The 23405-nt window shown below is 41.2% G+C and overlaps 1 protein-coding gene across 3 annotated transcripts in view; it reads left to right on the forward strand.

Annotated features, from left to right (window-relative positions):
• Positions 1 to 21028, forward strand: part of LOC149205501 (phosphatidylinositol deacylase) — a 301939-nt gene extending 280911 nt beyond the window's left edge. For 2 of the 3 annotated variants that reach the window (XM_089395085.1, XM_089395082.1), the window contains 3 exons: positions 19641 to 19780; positions 19960 to 20203; positions 20305 to 21028. In XM_089395085.1, the coding sequence (XP_089251211.1) occupies positions 19641 to 19780; positions 19960 to 20203; positions 20305 to 20643 (723 nt within the window). In that variant the 3' untranslated portion in view covers positions 20644 to 21028. The remainder of the gene's footprint in view (positions 1 to 19640; positions 19781 to 19959; positions 20204 to 20304) is intronic. The other variant, XM_089395083.1, reaches the window with a different exon arrangement.
• Positions 21029 to 23405: the final 2377 nt, after the last annotated feature.

Consider the following 23405-nt stretch of genomic DNA (forward strand, 5'->3'; position numbering starts at 1 on the left):
ATTATCATAAGCATGTAGGGAGTGTTGTCCTCCTTTGGTAGAAATAATTTCATCGGGAGGTTAATATGTAACTTTGTTGAGATCGCCAAGCCTATTTCAATGATGTTAAAGAAAGATCAATTGTTCAAATGGAGCAATGAAAGCATAAGGAGTTCCAAGAAGTCAAAGAATCCATTGTTCTAGTGCCATTGTTGGTAACTCCTGGCTATCCTAAAGGTTTTAAGATATTTTTCATTTTTTTTCGGAAGAAACAAGTGTAGTTGTACTACTAGAAATGAACCAAATTTGGAGCAACCTATAGCCTTTATGAGTAAGGGACTTAGAGTGTTTGAACTAAAGTATGATATCATGGAAAATCAAGCTTATACCTTGTTGCCTCAAAATTTGGTAGGCCTTGTGAGGGTAGCTTACAAGACAAAAGCTAGACCAAGGGACAACAATACAAGGTGTGGCCCATTGTCACCAAAACCACTACCTCTTGCGCTTTTCTAGAATTTCACCACAAGGGAGGCTTCCTTATGTTAGGTAACCTCAACAATCTGACATGTGGCCCACTGTCACCACAATCACTACCTCCTACTCTTCTCTGGAATTTCACCATAAGGGAGGCTTCCCTATGTTAGGTAACTTAAAGATATCTATCAAGTACAAGGGATAAGGTGACAAAATAGGCTCAAGGAGAGCTACTCTACTTAAGAACATGGCTTAGCTAGTACGAGGCAATACACATCCTCCAAAACAACTTATTAGAGCACAACATGACCTAGGCCTTGAGAATTAGCAAGGTAGATAGGCTTGTCTAGGGTCACGAGGCCAAAATAAGGCTTCCAGTGAATGCATACCTTCAATTTATCGAACAAGAATCCTTCAATAAGCCCTAAGTTGAAGCCTAGGAAAAACTAGGGCTTTAATAGGGAAATTTTTTTTAGGGCAAGGGACATTTATCTTAGAATAGAGAAATTAGCCACGAGAATGACTTATTTTTGAGGCAAATACCTCATCTCCAAGTGTTGATTCTCTCTACCAAGGAATGTTTCAAACCCTAGTTGTGCAAAGTGCCCTAGCCCTAGCTAGCGACTTACCTTAAGAGGCCAAAATTTTTGGGTTTAGGGTTGAAAAAAGTGAATTTATGAAGATTTTCAAGGTGATTTGTTATCGCTCAAACTAGCAGGGGTCCTAAAAGGGGATCCTTGAAGGGCTACTACTAGGCTAAGGGCAACAATGGAGCAATAGTCCACTGTCACCTTGACAAAGGCTCCCTACTCTTTACGGACTTTCACTGATGGGAGGAGACCCACTATGATAAGGATCACAAAATGGATGGACCAATGATAGGGCGAGGGGTGATCCTAGAAGCCTATTCACAAGAGAGGCTCAAACTAGCAGGGTTCCTAAAAGGGGATCCTTGAAGGGCTACTACTAGGCTAAGGGCAACAATGGAGCAATAGTCCACTGTCACCTCGACAAAGGCTCCCTACTCTTTACGAGCTTTCACTGATGGGAGGAGACCTGCTATGATAAGGATCACGAAATGGATGGAACAATGATAGGGCGAGGGGTGATCCTGGAAGCCTATTCACAAGAGGCTGAAATATGTGGCGTGTTTGTCTTGGAAGACAAGATGGAAGGCTGTCAAGGAAAGGCTTGGGGAGAATTTCAAGGGTTAGGTTTTGAGTATGTGTCTTATAAAGGAGATCCCTAAACCCTAGAATTCTTGTGGAAACTTGGTTTCCAGGTGATCTTTGAAGAATTAACCTTGATAGCACATGGGACCACATGGGAGCAAGTGGACTTGAGGTTAGGTCAAGGGGATAGGATTTAGCAACCAATGATATGCTTGAAGTAATTAGGGAGAGGAAAGGGATCAAGGAATGAATTTTCAATGAAAGGCAATGCAAGAATCCAAACGAGATTTCTAGCCTAAGGGAAACCAAGGGAAAGAATTGGTCTTTGAGCTAGGGCTTGCGATATCTCAAGATCCCACCGTCGGAATCTAATGAATTTGGAGGGCTTCTTGAGGACACACCAGTGCAGTGGTGGACCAAAAATCAAGGTATTTGAATGGCTAGATTGTGAGATAATTGATGCCCTAAGTGACCTAGAGGACTAGACCTAAAGAAGAGGAGAGGGGAAAAGGAAAATAGGTTTAAGGTGATCACCTTATGGTGGACCAATGCCTAATCCTTTGGGGAGATTTGGAGTCAAGAGTAATTATGACTATGGACATTGAATTTTCTATGTCAAGGAGGCCTCAAAGACAACTTCGCATAGAATTAGGGTAGCAACAAAAGCAACTTTAAGAATTTTCTACTTCGTTTTGCAAGATTGATGGCTTATCGAGATGAATTTCAATGAAGAAGCATCTCTAGGAACATTCATTCATAATACATGGCCCATACATGAAGCATCACTATCTAGAAACCAAATTTCCACAACTTCGCATAAATGGATGCAGTAAATTAACCCTAGTATAGTGAAATCGCAACAACAATGTATGTGATGAGAATAGAAAAGAAAATAGCATTAATGCGTACTTACATGTATTGAGAATATATCCAACCATCAAGAATTTTCCAATCAAGAAGCTCCAAAACAAGAGCAAATAATCCAAACATCAAAATTCATTCCATGCTCCAAAATTCGTCCTCCAAGAAGGATAGCAGAATTCTCAACAGAGATACAAGTCCAATCCAAGTGATGATGCTAAAATGAATCCTCATCACTTTTATTTATACACTTCTAATTAAGTTCAATTTAGCTAATTAGACCTACATTAGCTCCTAGAATAAAATAATGTGCAAAATAACTAACTTTTGGTGACAAGCCCACCAAATTAGCTCAACTTGCTCATAAGCAAAAGAACAAGCCTCTTAAGGGGTCGAATGATCAATAATACACGCTGTTGGGTCTTCTAAGAGGCTTGATGAAGTCCATACGCGCCATAATGAGAAATAGGACTCCCAAAAGTAGTGGACAAAAGGTTGGCCCGTTGTTCTCCAAATAATAAACCTGTGGTGCTCCCAATGGGTGTGGGGGCACACAAGTGTCCTCATGGGTCTCCAAATAGATCAAAGATGCATGTAGACCATTTGCAAGGGCTCGAATGATGATGTAAGTGATGCCACATCATCATACAAGTCTTGGATCATCTGCCAAGTGCATGATACTACTGTGGGGCCGACTAGGCATGGTGAACTAGGTGCATCTTCGTCATCTAATAGATGAAACTCTAGCAATCTCTGAACATCCCTGGAGATCCATGGAATGTTGTCTACTGTTGTGGAGATCCATGGCTCTCTACACACACCCTACATGTGCCAATGTAGCCCTATGGACGGTTAGGAACCCATATAAGGAGGCCAAACCCAAAACAAAGACCATCTGCAATCCTACATAAGATCCAATGCATCCCCTAGCCTTCTAGTACGATACAGGTCCTGGGTCATCTGCCAAGTGCATGATACAATCGTGGGGCCGACTGGGCATGGTGAACTAGGTGCATCTTCCTCGTCTAATAGATGAAACTTGAGCTATCTCTGAACATCTCTGGGGATCCATGGAATGTTGTCTACTGTTGTGGAGATCCATGGCTCTCTACACACACCCTACATGTGCCAATGTAGCCCTCTGGAGGGTTAGGAATCCGTATAAGGAGACCAAACCCAAAATAAAGACCATCAACAATCCTACATAAGATCCAATGCATCCCCTAGCCTTCCAATATGATCAATTATTTAAAGGAATTGAGTTAAAGAGCTTACAAACTATGGACAATAGGTGGGCACTTCAAAATGGCATGCCCTTTCGTTGTTGGCTTTGGCATGTGCTAATATCTCCAAGTTCCAAAGGGGGTTAACCAAGTATCCTATTAGGTAGTTTCTACCTTTAGAGGGGATAGTATGTTCAAGGTGCATCCTTCAAATGGTGGTGGCATGTGATAAAGAGATGAATGGAATAGGGAATGAGAAGGGCAATCCTAGGCCACATGTCGGGGTATAAGGTTAGCTAATAAAGGGAAGCCCACACTTGGGTATATAATGTATAGAAGGGAGTAATCGTGGTGCACAAGATGCCCTTCTTTATATGCCTTTTGTCTTTTATGATTTTTCTTTGATTAACTGCTCAGGGCTCAAAAGATAAGAGCATGATGTGTAAGATATAACAGTGGATACCCCTTTTAAGGTAGGGCGGTTCATTGCCCACCAGAGGTTGGGACAATCATGGGTTCCAGGATGATAAGGGAGGTTCATCTAGGGCCTATAGGAACAAGGGTCATGGCTATGGGTATTGGGTAGAGCTCATGCATTTAGCTTTTGCCCACGTGCTAAATGTGTTTGTCCTGACCATCTTTTGCATTTTGTGGTACATTTTCCTATTGAATGTGGCCAATTATGCTTTTACTTTTCTTTTCAACTGTATCAACCTTCGGGGCATTGTTTCAAGCCTAACCCAAGGTGTGGGCAAGGGGAAGGGGAGGCTAACCCTATGTGGACCCAGCTAGGAAGAATAATGAATGAGGTTATAATGAATGGAAGGAGAGTAATGTATGTGGATGAGGGAGCGGGACCATGCAACCAAATTTGGGGTTTCCCATGTAATACCACACTAAAATCCAAAGGTTAGTAAAAGAGATCCCAAGGGACTAAGATCAAAGGGTAACATCCAAAAGCATTCTAGAGGACAGAAGCACAGACCTAGCCCATTCTTTTCGTCGAACCCCCCCATTAATCCATGCCCAAAAGTGTTCATGATAGGCAAACTACAATACTCAATTACCAAAGGATAAGGTGTACCTTTAGGTTTGGGAGACCTACCTTCAAACATACGATCATGATAGATGTGTGAGGGACCACATGGCTAGCTTAGGTGGCGGAGAAGTGGCACAATGTTAAAATTGGCAACTAGGGGCAAACTCCATATGGGTCATCTTATTCATGGCTAATAATATTTGCATTAGATTCCTCTCGTCGAGAGGTGTAGGATTGATCTAAAGATCATCCGATTCCGATAACTATTTATGGAGATGAATTTATTTTGATTATGGAATAATTATCAAGCCGACCATCAACTCATGTAGGCTCAGAAGCCCAACAGTCGCATCTATTCAATCATCAACATTTGTATATAAATACAGGAGGTATTTTCCTCATTTGGATACACTCATCTCATCACATCTCTCTCTCTCTCCTGCGCAGAAAAGAGGCTCTTCTCCTACTGCGCAGAAAGAGACTCTTCTCTCACACGTGTGGAAGGAAGGACGCAGATTTAGGGCTGCAACTGCAGATCGGAAGTTTGACCAGCGTTGACCATCTTTCTCTCTCTCAGAACTGCGCTGTAGGTGGAACTGACTCTCCTCAGAAGGCCGCATTTTTTGGTGAAGGAATCAAGCCGATCCGATGGTTGGTTTGCAAGATATTGTGTGCCCTAGTTGAGGGTTGATCAAGGGTTTGCTGCTGCTGATATAAATAAGATTTATGTACTATTTCTCTCTGTTGAATTATTGAAGATAAAAGAAGATTTGATCAAAGGGTTTCCCCATATTGGGGTTTGTCCTTGGCTAGCCACCACATCTTGTGTCTCTTGTCTTGGCTTGTTTTTCTGTCGATCATTTAATGTTCTATCTGCACTTTACTTAATGTACATGTGATTGCTAATCTGTGGATAATAATAAGAAAAAGAAGTAAACTGCTCTAAGCATAGAACATACCATAAATTAACATGGTATCAACGCTGAGATGAAGACAAAGCCCGAGCAAGAGCAAGAGCAATCACCGAAGAGAAGATTGGGAAGGCTATCCTAAAAGAACTATGGGTTCCTCAACACTTTTCCTTGTGGAAGACAAGCTCCGTGAGAAAGCTAACTATCACGAATGGAAGATGTCTCTCGATCTAACCTTAGAAGATCAAGGAGTGTTGGACCATGTGAGAGGCAATATTGTTTAGCCTCCATCAAATGCACCCGTTGCTGCCAGAAACAAATGGAAAATCGGCGAAGTCAAAACAAAGAAGATCATCCGGGACTCTACCGACAAGCGCTTGGTGGCCTACATCTCCAACCTGAACACCTCCATGGAAATCTACAATAGACTGGTGAGTTTATTTAAAGTTAATGATGCAAATCAAGTCTTGTTTCTTAGAAATAAGCTGAAGGAAATCAAGAAGGGCAAAGATGAGTGCAAGCATACTTCTTAAGAATCACCGAGACCAGGAACGATCTCCTATCTATTGGGGAGATTATTACTGATAGGGAAATGGCACTCACGACTCTTGGAGGATTACCATCCGAATGGTACGTGTTCAAGACTACTCTTCTCAACAATAATGTAATTCCTAGTTTCGAGAAATTAATGGCAAGATGCTTTCAAGAAGAAACAAGGATAGAAGAGCAAGAAATGCCCATGCCTAAAGGTCCTCTTGCTGCCTTTTCTTCTCATGCTAAGAAAAGAAATAATTCTGGCACTAAATAAAAAAGAAAGGATAGACCTAAGGGTGGAAGAAAAGGACGATGTTACATTTGCGATAAAGCAGGTCACTATGCAAGGGAGTGCCCTAATAGAAGGGACTCACACCGGGATGATGATCAAAATCCGTTTCATGGCAATCAAAGGAATCGCAAATCTAATAGTAGAGGTAAAAGGAGTGCTGGAAATCAAGGAAGAGGACAATCATTCAAGAAGGCTAGAAATTCCAGGTATGAATCTAACATTGTTGACAATAAGCAGGATGAATATTATCTACTAGCTACTCTATCTACCTTTGCTCCTTCGGACTCGCTGGGAATTTGGCTTATTGATAACGGTGCCTCAAGGCACTTCACTGGTTACAAAGAAGTTCTCCATACTCTGATAGAGAAAGAAACTAACCTGGAAATTGTCCTTGGAGATAATATGAAATATCCCGTGAAAGCTATAGGTAATGTCTCTCTTAAATTGAATGAAGGTAATACGATTCACTTACAGGATATGTTATATGTACCTGACCTCAAAAAGAACTTGGTGTCCATCTCGACAATGGAAGACAAAGGTTACAAGGTGACCTTCAGTGATGGCAAGGTATGTGTATGGAAAAGCAATGTTAAAAATGCCTTCACTCTTGGGTTTCGAGTTGATTCATTATATCAGGTAGGTGGAAGTCCGTTAGGTGTCATGTCTTGTGACATATCTCTTCAGTCCGAACTTTGGCATCAGAGGTTTGCTCACCTTCATTATAAAGCTCTACCTGATGTAAGACAAATGGTGAAAGGGATGCCCGAATTCCGAGTAGAGAAAGAAGGTGTATGTCCGGGATGTGCTGAAGGAAAGCTCAAAAGGGGACCATTCCCCTCAAGCCAAAGCAAGACCTCCGATATATTATAGTTGGTTCGCTTAGACATATCTGGTATGATGCCTGTGAACTCCTTGGGAGGATATTCATATTACCTTACTTTTATAGATGACTATTCTCGAAAGAGTTGGATATACTTCTTGAAAAAGAAGGATGAAGTGTTCTCTTGGTTTTGACACTTCAAAGCCTTGATCGAGAATCAAACCGAAAAGAAGATCAAGATCTTAAGGACTGATAATGGGACTGAATATAAATCTAATGAGTTTCATGACTTTTGTAAAGAGGCTGGCATTAAGAGGAAACTACTACACCATATACTCCTGAATAGAATGGTGTGGTGGGAAGGAAGAATCGTATGATTGTGGAAGTTGTCCGTGCCATGCTCCATGATCAAAGACTTCCAAAGTTTCTATGGGCCGAAGCTGCAAACACCGCCGTATATGTACAAATCCGATGCCCTCATCAAGCATTGGGTTCCAAGACTCTTGAAGAAATGTTCACCGCCGGTCAAAGGGAAGTCGTGATTAGTCATGATGTTGACGAAGATATGGCTCTCAACAAGCTGGACAATCTTCCTACTTCGAGGAGCTCTCAAGAAGCTGACACTAGGGAACTGAAAGAAAAAGATGATGTAACAATGTCCGATGTGGATGAAGCCATGGATCCTATTGATCCACCTGAGCCTTCCTCTTCTAGGAAGAGGCCCTCTTGGCTTAGGGGGCTACTCAATGATGTTGAAGGACACATTTCACCCCGAGGAACCTTTCGTGAAAGTAAGAAACCTAACAGGTATCAGGGATACCTAACCATCATGAGCACGATCATACAAAATGAGCCTTCATCATTCTCAGATGCCGTCAAGCATCAAGTATGGAAGGATGCGATGACGGAAGAATATGAGTCTATTATTAAGAATGATTTCTGGGAAGTAGTTCCCAGACCCCAGGACAAGACAATTGTCACTTCTAAATGGCTTTACAAGATAAAGCATGCAACAAATGGAAGTACGGAAAAGTATAAGGCTCGTTTTGTCGCTTGTGGCTTCTCCTAGAAGGAAGGTATAGACTATGACGAGATATTTGCACCTGTTACTAGATATACCACCATCCGCTCGATCATAGCCCTTGCGGCTTCACAAGGATGGAACCTACATCAGATGGATGTCAAGACTGCATTCTTGCATGGTTCGATCAAAGAAGAGGTCTGCGTGGAGCAACCCGAAGGATTTGAGATGTATGATCGAAAATCTCATGTATGCAGGTTGAAGAAGGCTCTCTATGGGCTGAAGCAAGCACCCCGAGCATGGTATGAGAGGATCAATAGCTACTTGATGAAGCTGGGATTCACTAGGAGTGAAGCAGATCCTAACCTTTACTTTAAGGTTGAAGATGACAAACCTCTCATCCTGGTGCTGTATGTGGATGACCTCTTTCTAATAGGTGCAGACCCTCTCATTCACAAATGTAAGAGGGATTTGGCTTCTAAATTTGAAATGAAGGACCTAAGACTGATGCACTATTTCCTAGGACTTGGAGTGTGGCAGAAGCCAAGGGAAATTTTCCTATCTCAAGGAAAATATGTGGTGAAGCTATTGGAAAGATTCGATATGGTGGACTGCAAGCCTGTAGCTACCCCGATGGAGCTTGACTTCAAGAAGTTAAGCGGTAGTGTTGCTGGACCTATTTTACGAAATTCCACCAAGTATCGACAACTCGTCGGAGCATTAATGTTCTTAATGAACTCCCGTCCAAATATATGCTTTGCAGTCAACACATTAAGTCAACATATGGTTAAACCTCACCACATGCATTGGATTAGTGCCAAGAATCTGTTAAGATATCTTCGTGGCACAATTACATATGGGTTAAGATACACTGCCAGAGATGTGAGACTACTTGGATACACTGATGCTGATTGGGCAGGCAATGTGGTGGATCGTAAGAGCACTTTTGGGTGCTGTTTCTCCTTGGGATCTGCTTCGATATCTTGGGTGAGCAGGAAGCAGAAGTCGGTGGCTTTGAGCACCGCCAAGGCAGAGTATATTGCTGCTAACATGGCCTCCTGTGAGGCAGTTTGGTTGCGAAAGCTCTTCAGTGAGCTGTTTGGATTTACATTGGATACCACCGTGATCCTATGTGACAACCAGAGTGGGATTCGTTTGTCAGAGAATCCCGTATTTCATGATCGCTCCAAGCATATTGATATCAGGTACCACTATATTTGAGATATGGTGCAGCGAGGAGCAATAAGGCTCCAACATATCGGTACAGATGAATAGGTCGCCGACATTCTGACAAAGCCCCTAGGGAAGGTCAAATTCTTGACTTTTCGAGAACGACTTGGTGTCATTCAAAGACCCTCTGATGAGGGTCCTGTATGATGTATTGAGCTTTGGGAGCTCCGACACCTCGTGGCGACTATGTAGCAGGATGATTAGTTCTCCTGTGAGGTCTGGATGATGTGTTCTCCATGATGATTGTGTAGTAGGATGATTAGTTCTCCTGTGAGGCCTGGATGATGTGTTATCCATGGTGATTGTGGACAGGATGATTCACTCTCCTGTGGACAGGATGATTCGCTCTCTTGTGGACAAGATGATTCGCTCTCTTGTGGGACAGGATGATTCGCTCTCCCGTGGACAAGATTGATTAGTTCTCCTGTCAAGGCATCCTACCCATGAAGTCTGGGACTCATGGGAAGTGCCTCTCATCTGATCAATGAGCAGGGAAATGAGGATAGGGACCATAGTAGTACCGATGGACGCATCGCTGTATCTACCGTACTGCCTATGCTAGGATGACCTTCATTGGTCTGGGATTAATGATACTGGTCTGGGACCAGTGGTAGGAGTTGTACCCACTATGACACCGACTTTGGGTCGGTTGAGGATTGGTTTGGGACCAGTGGTACACACTCTGAGACTGACTTTGAGTTAGCGGAGGATGGTATGATACATCCTTGATCATTTCTTCTTCTTCATAATTCAGACAAAGCAGAGCAGAGCAGATCAGAACAGGGCAGGACAGAACAGAGTAGAGCAGGCAAAATAGAGCAAAGCAGGCAGAATAGAGCAGAGCAGAGCAGGGGTCAAGCTATATAGGGCAGTGCATTTGATGGATGAATAGTAGCGACCGATAGACGAATTGCAGATGGAGTCCTCCCTAGTTGAGAGGGAGTGTTAAAATTGACAACTAGGGCCAAACTCCATATGGGTCATCTTATTCATGGCTGATAATATTTCCATTAGATTCCTCTCGTCGAGAGGTGCAGGATTGATCTAAAGATCATCCAATTCTGATAAGTATTTATGGAGATATGAATTTATTTTGATTATGGAATAATTATCAAGCTGACCAGCAAATCATGTAGGCTCAGAAGCCCAACAGTCGCATCTATTCAATCATCAACATTTGTATATAAATACAGGAGGTCTTTTCCTCATTTGGATCCACTCATCTCATCACATCTCCCTCTCTCTCTTGCGCAGAAAAGAGGCTCTTCTCCTACTGTGTAGAAAGAGACTCTTCTCTCACACGTGTGGAAGGAAGGATGCAGATTTAGGGCTGCAATTGCAGATCGGAAGTTTGACCAGCGTTGACCATCTTTCTCTCTCTCAAAACTGCGCTGTAGGTGGAACTGACTCTCCTCAGAAGGCCACATTTTTTGGTGAAGGAATCAAGCCGATCCGATGGTCGGTTTGCAAGATATTGTTTGCCCTAGTTGAGGGTTGATCTAGGGTTTGCTGCTGCTGATATAAATCAAATTTATGTACTATTTCTCTCTGCTGAATTATTGAAGATAAAAGAAGATTTGATCGAAGGGTTTCCCCATATTGGGGTTTGTCCCTGGCTAGCCGCCATATCTTGTGTCTCTTGTCTTGGCTTGTTTTTCTGTCGATTGTTTAATGTTCTATCTGCACTTTACTTAATGTACATGTGATTGCTAATTTGTGGATAATAATAAGAAAAAGAAGTAAACTGCTCTAAGCATAGAACATAACATAAATTAACACACAACAAGCTAGTTGGTGGCTATTGGTTGCTCGCTGAGGACCATCTTGGGGAAAATTTTCTCCTAGGGATATCATCCACAAAATGGTGGGTAACATGATCAACCATGTAACTAGGTCTAATGCTTTGACCTGTGGTGATGGAATTTAGGGGATGGTTAAAGATGACTAAACCTTGGAAAATGAGTAAAGGAATATAAAACCCTAGGTTTCAAACCCTAACTATCACTTTTGTGAAGGAGCAAAATCAATGGGGAGAGCTAGTTGAAAGATTCACCCATGGGATTGTCATTCACATTCTATAGGTGGGTAATGCATGCAATACTATCATCAAGAGTCCATAGAATAATTTTCAACAATAAATTTGCACATAGAAACCCTAGATAATCAACCATTCCATACAATAGCCACAAAATATAAAGATTTATCAAATACAAGGTACACTTACAAAATAGAATGCATGAACAAGTCCTTTATTGCTCCAAAATGACATCTCCAAAGCCAAAGAATAGCTCCATTAGCAAAAATCCACCATAGATCACATCTCCACAAGATACAACTCACAATTCAGCTTGGCCAAATTCTCTTAGAGGGCCGAAAAAGTCAGGTGATTATGGTGAAATGAGATGAACCTATCCTCTATTTATATGAGGATTAGGTCACCTAATTATGTCTACAAAGCCCCAAATAACAAGTTTGATTGCTAAATGTACTTGGCATACAAACCAACCCAATAGCTAACAACAACTTATGCCTTGCTTTCCCACATGTGTGAGTTGTAGCCTCTAAAATGCTAACGTCATCCATCATAAATGCTCCAAATTCCATGTCCAAGGGTGATGAGGTGTCAAAAAATGTGTAATCCAAAATTTGAGGGTTGGTCCTCAAATTCACCTAAATATCTCGTGTGTTAGATTTGCTTAAAACCTAATAAACTAATTTTCCATTTCTAAGTGTAAAAACCCAGAAACATAAACAGCTGATATTTTGGAAACTTAAATCACAAATACACTTGAGTTTTCTAGCTTAATATGCATAGCGGAAAAATAAATCAGAAGACAAACACATCAACACATAGGACACAAGATAGACCCACGAAACCCCAACTTTAGGGAAAACTTGCAACACTGTGTGTCTTTTATTATTCTTCTTCAACAAAGGATTTTCTCTTGAGAATTACAAGGGAGAAACTTCCCTTTTAGCACATGAACAATTGATCAATCCTCCAAGATGAATTGACTCCTTGCTTGTGCAATAGATTTGCAAAATCCTTGCACAAATAAGCTAAATTGTGCACGTGTGAGTGCAAATTCTCTCTCCTGCACCCACGTGTGAAAGGTATGATTGCCCTAAGGCTATAAGAGCTCGATCCTCATTGAATTTCTTTTCTGATCCTATATCACTGTGATCTGCTGAAACCCTTAGCTCTTCCTTCGTTGATCTGACACACTTTGCTCATGCTCAATTGACTTGCCAGTAACTCGCTCCATCTCCTCTTATAATTTCGATCTCAACCCTAATCTCCCTCTCAACAACTGAGATTAAATCATAAGTTAACTTAGGAATTTTTAATTTTTCTTAAGTCTAACTTTAGAAAATAGTTAAATAAATTAATATTCCACTAAAGTGTTAGTCTTCTTGATTCTTCTACTAGTCTTAGTGCTTAGACAAGCAAAACCCTTACTTCTCTACCCTAATCAACACTCCCTCTTAGAGAGGAAGGTGTTTAGCATTACACCTATCTTCTCTCTGACATATACAAATATGGTTCTTGGAAACACCTTGGTCAACATGATTATTGTCTACTCTGTTGGTATGTACTAGAGTGAAACTATACCTCTCTGAAGAACATCTCTGATGTGATGATAATGTATGCCAATGTGCTTAGAGTGATCATGAAAAACAAGATTTTCAGAGAGTTTGATGCAACTATGATTGTCACAATGTATCACTGTAGGCTCCAACTCTGTCCTTAACAAACCCATGAGAAGCTTCCTTAACCAAATAGCTTTGCACTTGGCAGCCATGTGCTCTACCTTGGCTAAGTTCAAGAATTGTTGTTGATCCAACACTGGATATGCAACCTGAGGTGCTCTTCTTGTCTGTAGATCTTCCTACCCAATCTGCATCAGTGAAGCCCTCAAGCTTTAACTGATCAACCCGTCTATACCATAGTCCATGCTCTACTATCCCCTTGAGATATCTCAACACGTTCTTAGCAGCGACCCAATGCACTCTGGTACTCTTGACCAAAAATTGGCTCAAAGAGTTAACTGCAAAACATATATCTAGCCATGTGTTCACTAAATACATCAACGACCCAATCATTTCCCAGTAAGTGTAGGATCTACTCGCTCCGATCTAGATGTATCTACCTTCATCTAGTTTGTGACTAGAGGCATGGTCATGGGTCTGCAATCTTGCATGTGAAATTTCCTCAAAATCTGCAAAGCATACTTTCCTTGTGCCACGAAAATCTCTCCATCATCCTGCCAAAGCCCTAGCCCAAGAAAATAGTGCATCAACCCATATCCTTTATCTCAAACTTGCTTGCAAGATCTCTCTTGCACTCTTGGATGAGCTTGTCTACGCCTATTAAAATCAGATCATCTATGTATAGCACTAGAATAAGCAACTCACCTCCAACGACATTGTAGTAGAGGTTGGAGTTCGCTTCGGTCTTGGGGAAGCCCAATCCCTGATTGCAACTGTCGATATGAGCATACCGTGAACGCAAAGCCCGCTTGAGCCCATATAAGGCTCTCTTGAGTCTGTAAACGTGTCTCTTTGTTGTGTGTCTCAAATCCCTTTGGCTACTCAATGTAAATCTTTTCCTCAACAACCCCATTGAGGAAGGTTGTCTTCATGTCCATCTAGTGGATATTCCACCCCATCTATTTTGCAATAGTTACAACTTCCCTGACAGGCAAATACTTGGGAACTGCCACAAAGGTCTCATCATAGTCAACTCCCTCTATCTATGAGAAACCCTTGGCCACGAATCTTGCCTTGCACTTCTCAATACTCCCGTCAGCTCCATGCTTGATCTTGTAGACCCAACAAGGGCCTACGATAGATTTTCCCTCTAGCCTCTAGAGTCTACACCACTTCCTAGACATCATTTTTCATGATGGAAGCATACTCCTCCACCATGGCATCTCTCCACACTTGTTGAGTGGCTGCGTCTTGATAGCTGGAAGGCTTGGCATCCAACAACTTCGCCATAAGTGCCATATATCCCGTGTACCATTGTGGTCGTCTGCTTTGTCAAAATGATGTACTAGGAGCACAAACTTGCTTTTGCACCCCTTGGATCAATTGATCTTCCCATCTTGCTCTTCTCCCAATGTTGAGAGTTGCTACCTGAATAGGCTCCACTTTCTCCTCCAACTGTGTGTCCCTCTCGTCCTCATCCTTCCCATGCACAACTGTGGTTTGAGGTATTGGTTGAGCCTTTTGCTTGGAAGCTTGTTTCTCCTCCCCCCACTTTATAGTTTGCTCATGTTCTAAGGACCTTTTCAAGGCCCTATCCTCAAACTTCACGTCTCCTTTGATGATGGTCTTCCTGTGTGTTGGAATGTACACCCTGTACGCTTTTGATGTCTCATTGTAGCCCATGAAGATGTCCTTCGCTGTTGTGGGCTCTAACTTCTTCCTCTTCTCCTTTGGTACATTGCAGTATGCCAATCAACATTGTGGGGTCGTAAGATCCAACTGGGGTACCATCAAGTGGTCACCATAGGTCTGTAAATGTGGTCTCCTTCTCTCTAGCATTAGGGTTTCCTTTGGTGCAATGAGCCCTCCCTAGTCTCTCAGTGTGAGACCATCCTCATTTGGGCTTTGAATCAACTCTTGCACATTAGATTGGGTCAAGGCTAGCCTGTAGGCATATTGGGTCTAGTGGTGTCATCCTGAAGAATCCTCAAAACTAGGTCAAAGTTGACCAATTTCCTGGGTCTTGGAGGTACTTTGGGACATCTGTCATCTGCTAGTGCTACTAGGAGCTTCTAGTCTCTTAATGTTGCACTCACTTAGGCCAATGTACTTCTCTAGAAGGCTTTGGTATCTATGGAGTGGGTGCCCAAATCCTAGGCTGTTGAACCACCTGACAAGAACAACATGGATTCTAGTGAAAGCAACCTTTCACCAAATACTAAGACCAATAATGCATCTAAGTGAACCAAACTTGAGTATTAATGGAATTTTGATACTTCAAACAAAGATCCCTTTCCAAAATCAAGACCAAGATCTCACAAAGGTGTTTTCTCCCTTGGTAGGGGTGGCTAATGGTCAACCCTATTAGGTGCTTCCATCCCCTATGGGGAAGTAACATCTCCCTATTCCACCCTTCAATTGATAGGTGTTAGTGTATAAAAATATGATAATGAGGGGAGAAGACTGCATGGTCAAAGCGACCAACTGACGTCTGTATCCACATCTTGAGTGTATAGATGTGAGGAGTGAGCATTTGTGGATGCATGAGTTACCAACTCGGCCTTGATTTTTTCACGCCTCTTGTGTGCCTTTTACTTCATGATTATTCCTTGTATTACTGCTTATAGCTCAGGGGTTAGAGCTTGCTTTGTATGATGTAGCAGTTTTATTATCCCTTGAAGATGTATCAATATATCGGTCATTGGGGTTGGGACATGCAAGGGTTCATTTTTTATGTAATGGAGCATCATGTGCGCAGGAACTGAGTGATGACCATATGAGGTAGGTAGAACTCATGCTAGGCTTTTGCGCACATGCTAATCTTTATGTCCCAATCATCCTTTGCATCTTGATCTTTGTTTTTTTTCATTGTGTCCATGATAATGCTTATTTCTTTTCTTTTAGTTGCATCATCCTCATAGGGCCAAGTTTTCAGGCCCTACTCAAAGTATGTGAACATAAAAGTGCCAAATCCCGAAGAACCAATGACAAGTTGTACCCAAAGAATGGAGGTGAGATATGGGGCTTGTAATGTATCATGGAAGCTGTTAAATATGATACAAGGAAAATGGAGCACATTGTCTCAATCATGGCTTTCCAGGTGGTGCCTCTCCTATAACCCAAAGGGCTTTAAGGGTGGTCTCATTGGACTAGGGTCAAAGACTAACTCCCCTAGTAAGGTGAGAGGACAAGATTATAGTCAAGGTCTGTCAATCTAAAGGGCTTTAAGGTTGGTTCCATTGGACTAGGGTCAAAGACTAACTCCCCTAGTAAGGTGAGAGGACAAGATTATAGTCAAGGTCTGTCAATCTTCCAGATCACCCCATCATCAAATACTAAATGCCCAAAACAAACAAGTATAAGCACCTGCTTGCTAAACAGCCCACTTTCATCCAAGTGCTAATGTGGGATGGTGAGAGGCACATGGCTGATGCAAATGGCGGAGGCACATGGCATATTATTCTCTAATGGTGGCCGGCAGGGGCTGCTAGATTTTTGGCTGACCAGCTGGCTGTCAAATGCAGGGGAAAATTTTCCTCCTATGGGGTTATCCATTTTGGTGGGTAACATACCCTAGTTCAAGTACTGAAACATTTTAGAGATTAAGTGGTGTGCTATATGATAGTAGCCTTTTTACCTCACCCAACAGAGAAGGATATCTTATCTCAAGAAGAATGCTTGGTGTTGGGGGAAAATGGATAGTCAAAATGCAGGAGTATGGTTTAGAACTCAAATTAACCAAGTTGTCAAAATACTAAGGATTAGCCTAAATGCTGACAAAAGGAAAGAAAATGGTGCTAAACACTGGAAACAAATCAGATATGAAAATGACTATGGTGTTTTCTGAAGACTTGCAGTGGCATCAGTGGTACAAGTACATCATTTATTACTTGCAAAGTTGTTATGCCCAGATCATTTGTTAGACCACAAGAGGAGAGAATAGAGGTTGAAGGAAGCAAAACCTTGTTGATTGAAGGAGGATTGGGTCTGAAGAATTCAGAAGGTTTGGTTTTGAGACGTGTGGATTTTATAAAGGTGAAAGAGCTCATGATCAAGTTGCACAGTGGGTTATGCAGAAGACATTTTGCAGGTAGAACTACCATTCATAAAAAATTTAGGACTGCTTATTATTGGCCAAATATTTTTACTGATATTATGCTTGTGTCAGACTCATACCAACCTTCTCAACTCTTTGAAGGAAAAAAATGTTGGCTTCCTCATTGGTGCAGCCTGTGGTGGTAGAAGGACATTTTCAGCAGTGGGCCTCAATTTTATTGGAGAATTCCATCAAAAGCCTAGCAATGGTTTCAAATGGATCACCGTGTCAGCAAATTATTTCACAAATGGGTGGAAGTGATACATGCAAAGAGAGCCACCAACACATTAATTGTTGAGTTCTTGGAGGAAAGAATCATAACAAGGATTGGTATCCCATTGAAAATCACTACAGACAATGCCTAGGCATTCAGCTGTGTTTGAAAAGTTTTCTTTTGATTATAACATTGTTTTGGCGCACTCGTCAAGGTATTACTTCTAGGGAAGTGGATTGGCTAAGTCTAGCAACAAGAATTTGATGAGAGTAGAAAAAAGGCTGGGGGATGATAAGAAGTGCTGGGACAGTAAGCTCAAATTTGCCTTGGGGGATGATTGGATCACCAGCAATCAAATATATAGGGAAGAGTCCATTTGAGCAAGTGTATGGAGTGAATGTAACTTTGCCAATCGACTTGAAGATACTAGCATACAAGTTGTTGCAGCTATTCAATTCAGATCAAATAGTCGGGGCAAGGATTTATCAAGTTGGAGCTAGAAGAAAATAGGAGGAAGGCTTTTGACCATTTAGAAGAAAAACATGATAAAGTCAAAGGAATGTTTGATAGAAAGACCTCACCAAGGATTTTCAGAAAGGCAGACATAGTTCTGATGAGGGATAGAAGGAAAGGAAAGCCAAGTAAGCATAGAAATTTTGACAATTTGTGGCTTGATCCATACAAAGTCGAAGATGTTGCTGGTTCAAATACTTTCTACTGAAGCCACCTGGATGGAGAGAGCTTGTAGCTTCTCGTCAAGAGACTGTTTGAAGACATTGTTCTGATAGCATTTAAGCCAAAGGAGCATACAAAGAATACACTTGAATGAGCATTAGAGTAGAGGTAGTTTTCTTTTTACATGTGCTCTTTTGCATTTGGCTCATGCCTTATCTGTAGAGCTGTTGGGTGAATTAAATTACATAAACAAAGCACTTGAGTAATTGATTAAGTGATCTGAGGTTATGAGATGTGAAGTTTGGATCCATCTTGCCATTATTACATGATCACTAAAATGAATCTCACTTTCATCCTTTTGCTTACATGATCACTAAAATGAATCTCACTTTCATCCTTTTGCTTAATTCATTTGTAATATCAATAAAACTTAACATGCCCATGGGGTGCAGAGCAGACAGTGATAGGGTGTTCTGTTAAGGCACTCCATGATGTGAAGGTCACTGGTTGGAGACTCCGTGGGAAAAAATCCAATGGGTGAATTAAATTACGTAAACAAAACACTTGAGTAATTGATTAAGTGATTTGAGGTTATGAGATGTGAAGTTTGGATCCATCTCGTGATTATTACATGATCACTAAAATGAATCTCACTTTCATCCTTTTGCTTAATGCATTTGCAATATCTATAAAACTTAACAAGCCCATGGGGTGCACAGCAGACAGTGACAGGGTGTTCTGTTAAGGCACTCCATGATGTGAAGGTCACTGGTTGGAAACTCCGTGGGAAAAAATCCAACCATGCTAAAGGCTGGTGTGGCTCAGGCTGGGTGCGATCTCTGGGTGATTTTGATGGCTTAAATGACCCGGGGTCATGGCTACTCAAGCCACTGGTCAGGCGTGCCAGTCATCTCAGGACTCACATAACCTAACAAACAAAAAAAATCAATAAAACTTACAAGGATTGTAATAAGAAGGAAAAAATTGGGGTTCATCATTCAACAGAAAATCTTCTATTTTCATTTAGGGGTTCTCATATAGGGTGCCTGTGAACCACAGTGCTGAGTGATTTACAGCTTTTATTATATGAAACTTGAAAGTAAAGTAACAGCTTAAGGAATAGTACATGAGACAATCATAATTTCCTTTTCCCTATTATTTAAAATTTTGGCAATGAAAATGACAATATTACTGTCTTTACAATTTCTTTGTATAATGGGTAAGTTTTATTTTGACATTTATCAGCATAAATTGTTATTGTTTGTCATAAATGAATGGCTATTATTAGTGACAAATTATTGTTCATTTCATTTAATTTATAAGTTTGCATGAATTGACATCTTCATGTCTACTTCCAAAGTGACAAATTTAATTTCTGTATGAAGTAGGTGGTCCGAATGCTTAGGGGAAGACCGACTCTGACAGTTGCTGTAATCGTAACTGTTCTCATCGCCTTTCTTCATCCAGCTTTAGGGTTGATTGTACTGATATTATCTCATGCATGGTGTTGCCATACTGCGCTATGCAGGTAGTGTATTGAATATCTGAACTAGTGTATTTTTCAAAAGATTTTGGCTTTAATCTACATGAAAAGCTTTGCCTTAGTTCATGAAAGATTTTAACTAGAATAGATACTCAGATTTGTTTTCCTGATTCCACCTTATTGTTCAATTACTTCTCCTAAAGATAATTCCCTTTGTGTAACAGTTTTTTGGCGCCTTCATTTCGCAGCCATCCTCATAGAAAGGGCGACTGGCAGAACTCTAAATTCAAAGCTGATAGTTCAATGATTGCTGGTGTTAAACTGGAGGACAATCATTCTCCTAGTCCAGACTCTGCCATCAGCTTTGGTGAGACACAGCTGGAGGCCTTTAATTACCAGCATGGCATAATTTTGTTACATCTGGCTGCAACAGCCATGCTGATTCCATCGTTTGTGGCTTGGGGACAGGTGGGTCCAATCAAATGTTGTGTTTCAAAGTGGTGTCTGCTGGATACTGTGTTTACTGAATTTCCCATTTTACTAAAAGCTTAATATTTCTTTATGTGCAGAGACTTGGGATGGACCATAGTATTCCATGGTTTCTTGATTCAGCTCTTTCACTAGGCATTGTTCTTCATGGTCTTTGTGCTTCTAAAGCAGACTGCAATGTTTTATTATTTCCTTTTCCACGCTTTTGGGGTCCTCCTGTGGCAGAAGCTGGTTTGAGCCTTGTTTATTGTTTGGCAGGGTTTTATTGCTACTTATCTGGTTTAGCCTTAGCCCCTTACAGAGCTTTCTATGCTCTTGCAGCAGTTGGTCTACTTTCTTTATGCTTTAGAGTAATTAAGAGGAGATACAGAGAAAGAGGTGATTTTAACTTGAATAGAAGGCACTCTCACAGACATTGATAGCTATGTTTAGCATTCTTATCCAGATGGTGCATTTAATTAAGCACCTCCGGGCTTTTCATTTTTGACCCCATTTGCTGAGGTCCAACAGTAGTAGAAACACTCTTGCAGGTATTTATTTCTTTAATAGCTAATCAAGCGGTGTAAGGTTTCATGTGAAAATAATATTCATGAATGCCATGGTTTTTAGTGGTGTGACTGTACCTGGAATTAAATTCCATTAGCATTCTTTTATTTAAATTTGTTGAAGTACTATCAAAATCACCATTTGGCCTCGATGGGTGATTTTCGTTTTCCATTTTTATATGGAAATAAAGCTGAAACTGCATTTTGATGGAACTTTGAATCTTCACTCCTTAATTTTATCCTGCAGAATTTTTCCTTATCTTGTACTGATAAGAAATAGCTTAGCTTGGATATATAACCTGGACCAGCAGTAAGTGTAATACATTAATCTTACAATTCAGTAGGAATTAATACATTGTAAACGTATGATCTTTAAAACCCTCTATGCAGTGAGCAAAATGGATAAACGTAACTGAAATAAAGATTGAATACAGCAATGGGGCCTGCTATTTCATATGTGCAGGGTGGTTACTAGATCAGTGAAAGTACATAAATCTCCTTGAAAATGGCTACAGAATGTGGCCAAATATTAAGATGCGAGGTTTATTAAATTATTCTAACTGTTATTTAAGCTTATTTGTACAAAAGATTCTCTATATTGGTAGGGTGGAGCTCAAATATATTTTGGAAAGATTCAATATGTACGTGAAATTTCGTTCCATTGGAAAGCATTTCACATTTTCGAACATTAAAAGAGGTTTCACCAGCAGGCAGTCCCTTGTAGGAGTGTTAAATATGTTTTGTGGTGTAAGACACTAGGGATTCATCATGGAATTTTAGACTCTTTCATGCTTACACGTGATCTGAAAATGGAGCACTTAGGCTTTTTGTCTAGCTTACAAGAACTTCTCCTACTTCTAAAGCTTGAATATTCCCAAGTCTTTAATGATTAACCAATGTGGAATTAAGAAATGTTTGAAAATATGGGTGTATGCTTGTATTTGTTTTCAACTGATTACTTCTTTAATTTCTGTTGTTATGCTGTAAATTAGTGCGCTGATACTGATGTATAAATACATATAACAGTAAAAAAAACAATAGAGATAATGCAGCAATAAAACACAAAAAAAACAACGATTTAATTTGGAGTTCACCGACATTTCTTGGGCTACATCTCTGTGAGCTCTAGTCAACTCAACTAGGCTCTTTGGGATTACGGTATAAGTCTTTTTACAAGCTCTTTGGCTCAACTCCTGCTGTTCTACACCTAAACAGTGGGTTCAAACACCATTTAATCCTTGGCTCTTGGCTCTGGCTCTTGGTTCTGGCTCTTGGCTCTGGCTCTTGGCTCTGGCTTCTTAGCTCTTTGGCTCTAGCTTCTTTCTGCCTTCTGCAACCTTCAACTCGTTGGCTTTTCTGCCTTCTGCAACCTTCAACTCGCTGGCTTTTCACTTGAACTTCAAGTGACCCCAAAGGCTCCCTCAGCTGCTTTTTTTCTTCTGCGCTGCCTCTTTAGCTTCTATGCTGCCTCTTTGGCTTCTACGCTGCCTCTTTGGCTTCTGCTTCAGCAGCAGAACCTCAACATCAACCTTCAACAACAACAGCAACTTGGCCACCATCAACAACTCAGTAGCCAATAATGTTTGACATTCATGGCTTAAAAGCCAAATCAACACTGTCTGTTGGTTTCAGATTCTCGTCTCTCGGTCTCCCCAGCCTCTGTTCGCTTCGAATCCCTCTTCCAAACATTATACAATGATTGCTTAACGCCAAAAGGGGAGGTGGCCACCATTTTTGTAACGTAAGAGTGCCTCGGGCCTCTGTAGCTCCTGAAACAACCGCGCTCTGTTAACACAGGGAAAAATGTATTTTAAACGGAGAAAATCCGCCAAAACACTATGTCTCGGACTTCAAAAGTCCTTAAATCCACCTTATTCTCCTATCGGGTCCGCCTGTAGGTCACTAACACATATCGAAATGGCCTGTCCCTTTGTGTTTTGGAAATACATTAAAAACTGTGAAATACATTAAAAATGGCTTTCCTTTGGACTTGAAAGAATATGCATTTCGCTTCACAAACCCTTTCGGGTTCGGCTTATCGCATCCACCTTCATCCTTCGCATTTCGTTTAATAAACGAAATTGGGAAAATACATTGAAAAATGGTGTTTGACGGATCTCAAGATCCATACAATATGGTTTATAATGTTATCGGGTCTGGTCCATTGGATCACCCGTATATATATATGTGTCACCCCGCTCCGTTTAATAGCTCCGATTGTGATCCGCCGACATCGACGATCGACACATTGCGCGTCGCGGGGTCTTGTCCTTGCTTCATGGCATCGTCGATTGCGATCCGTCGATATCAGCGATCGGCATATCGCGCGGCCTGAGACCTTTACCTCATATACTCTGCTTGCCTCCGATCCGACTCGCCAACCCGATATTCGGAGGTCGCTGATCGGGGGTGCCTTCCGCTCGACTTTAAGCCTTGGCCTCATGCGATGTGATTTTCCCTTATAAGGGTCTTTTTGCCCATTTTTAAAGTATTTTTGCCTTTTTCCCATAGAACAAGGGGAGCTTCTCTTTGTGATAATTTCTTGATCTAAAGTCTGTTTTCGCCCATTCAAGTTGTGTTGGATTTAGAATGAAGGGGTCTCTGCAATGAGACTATTTTTTAGAGCAGCCTGCGAT

This window comes from Pinus tabuliformis, chromosome 1_2 (assembly GCF_031772625.1).
Source record: "Pinus tabuliformis cultivar Carrire ecotype Pingquan chromosome 1_2, CPIR1, whole genome shotgun sequence".
Taxonomy (NCBI): Eukaryota; Viridiplantae; Streptophyta; class Pinopsida; order Pinales; family Pinaceae; genus Pinus; species Pinus tabuliformis.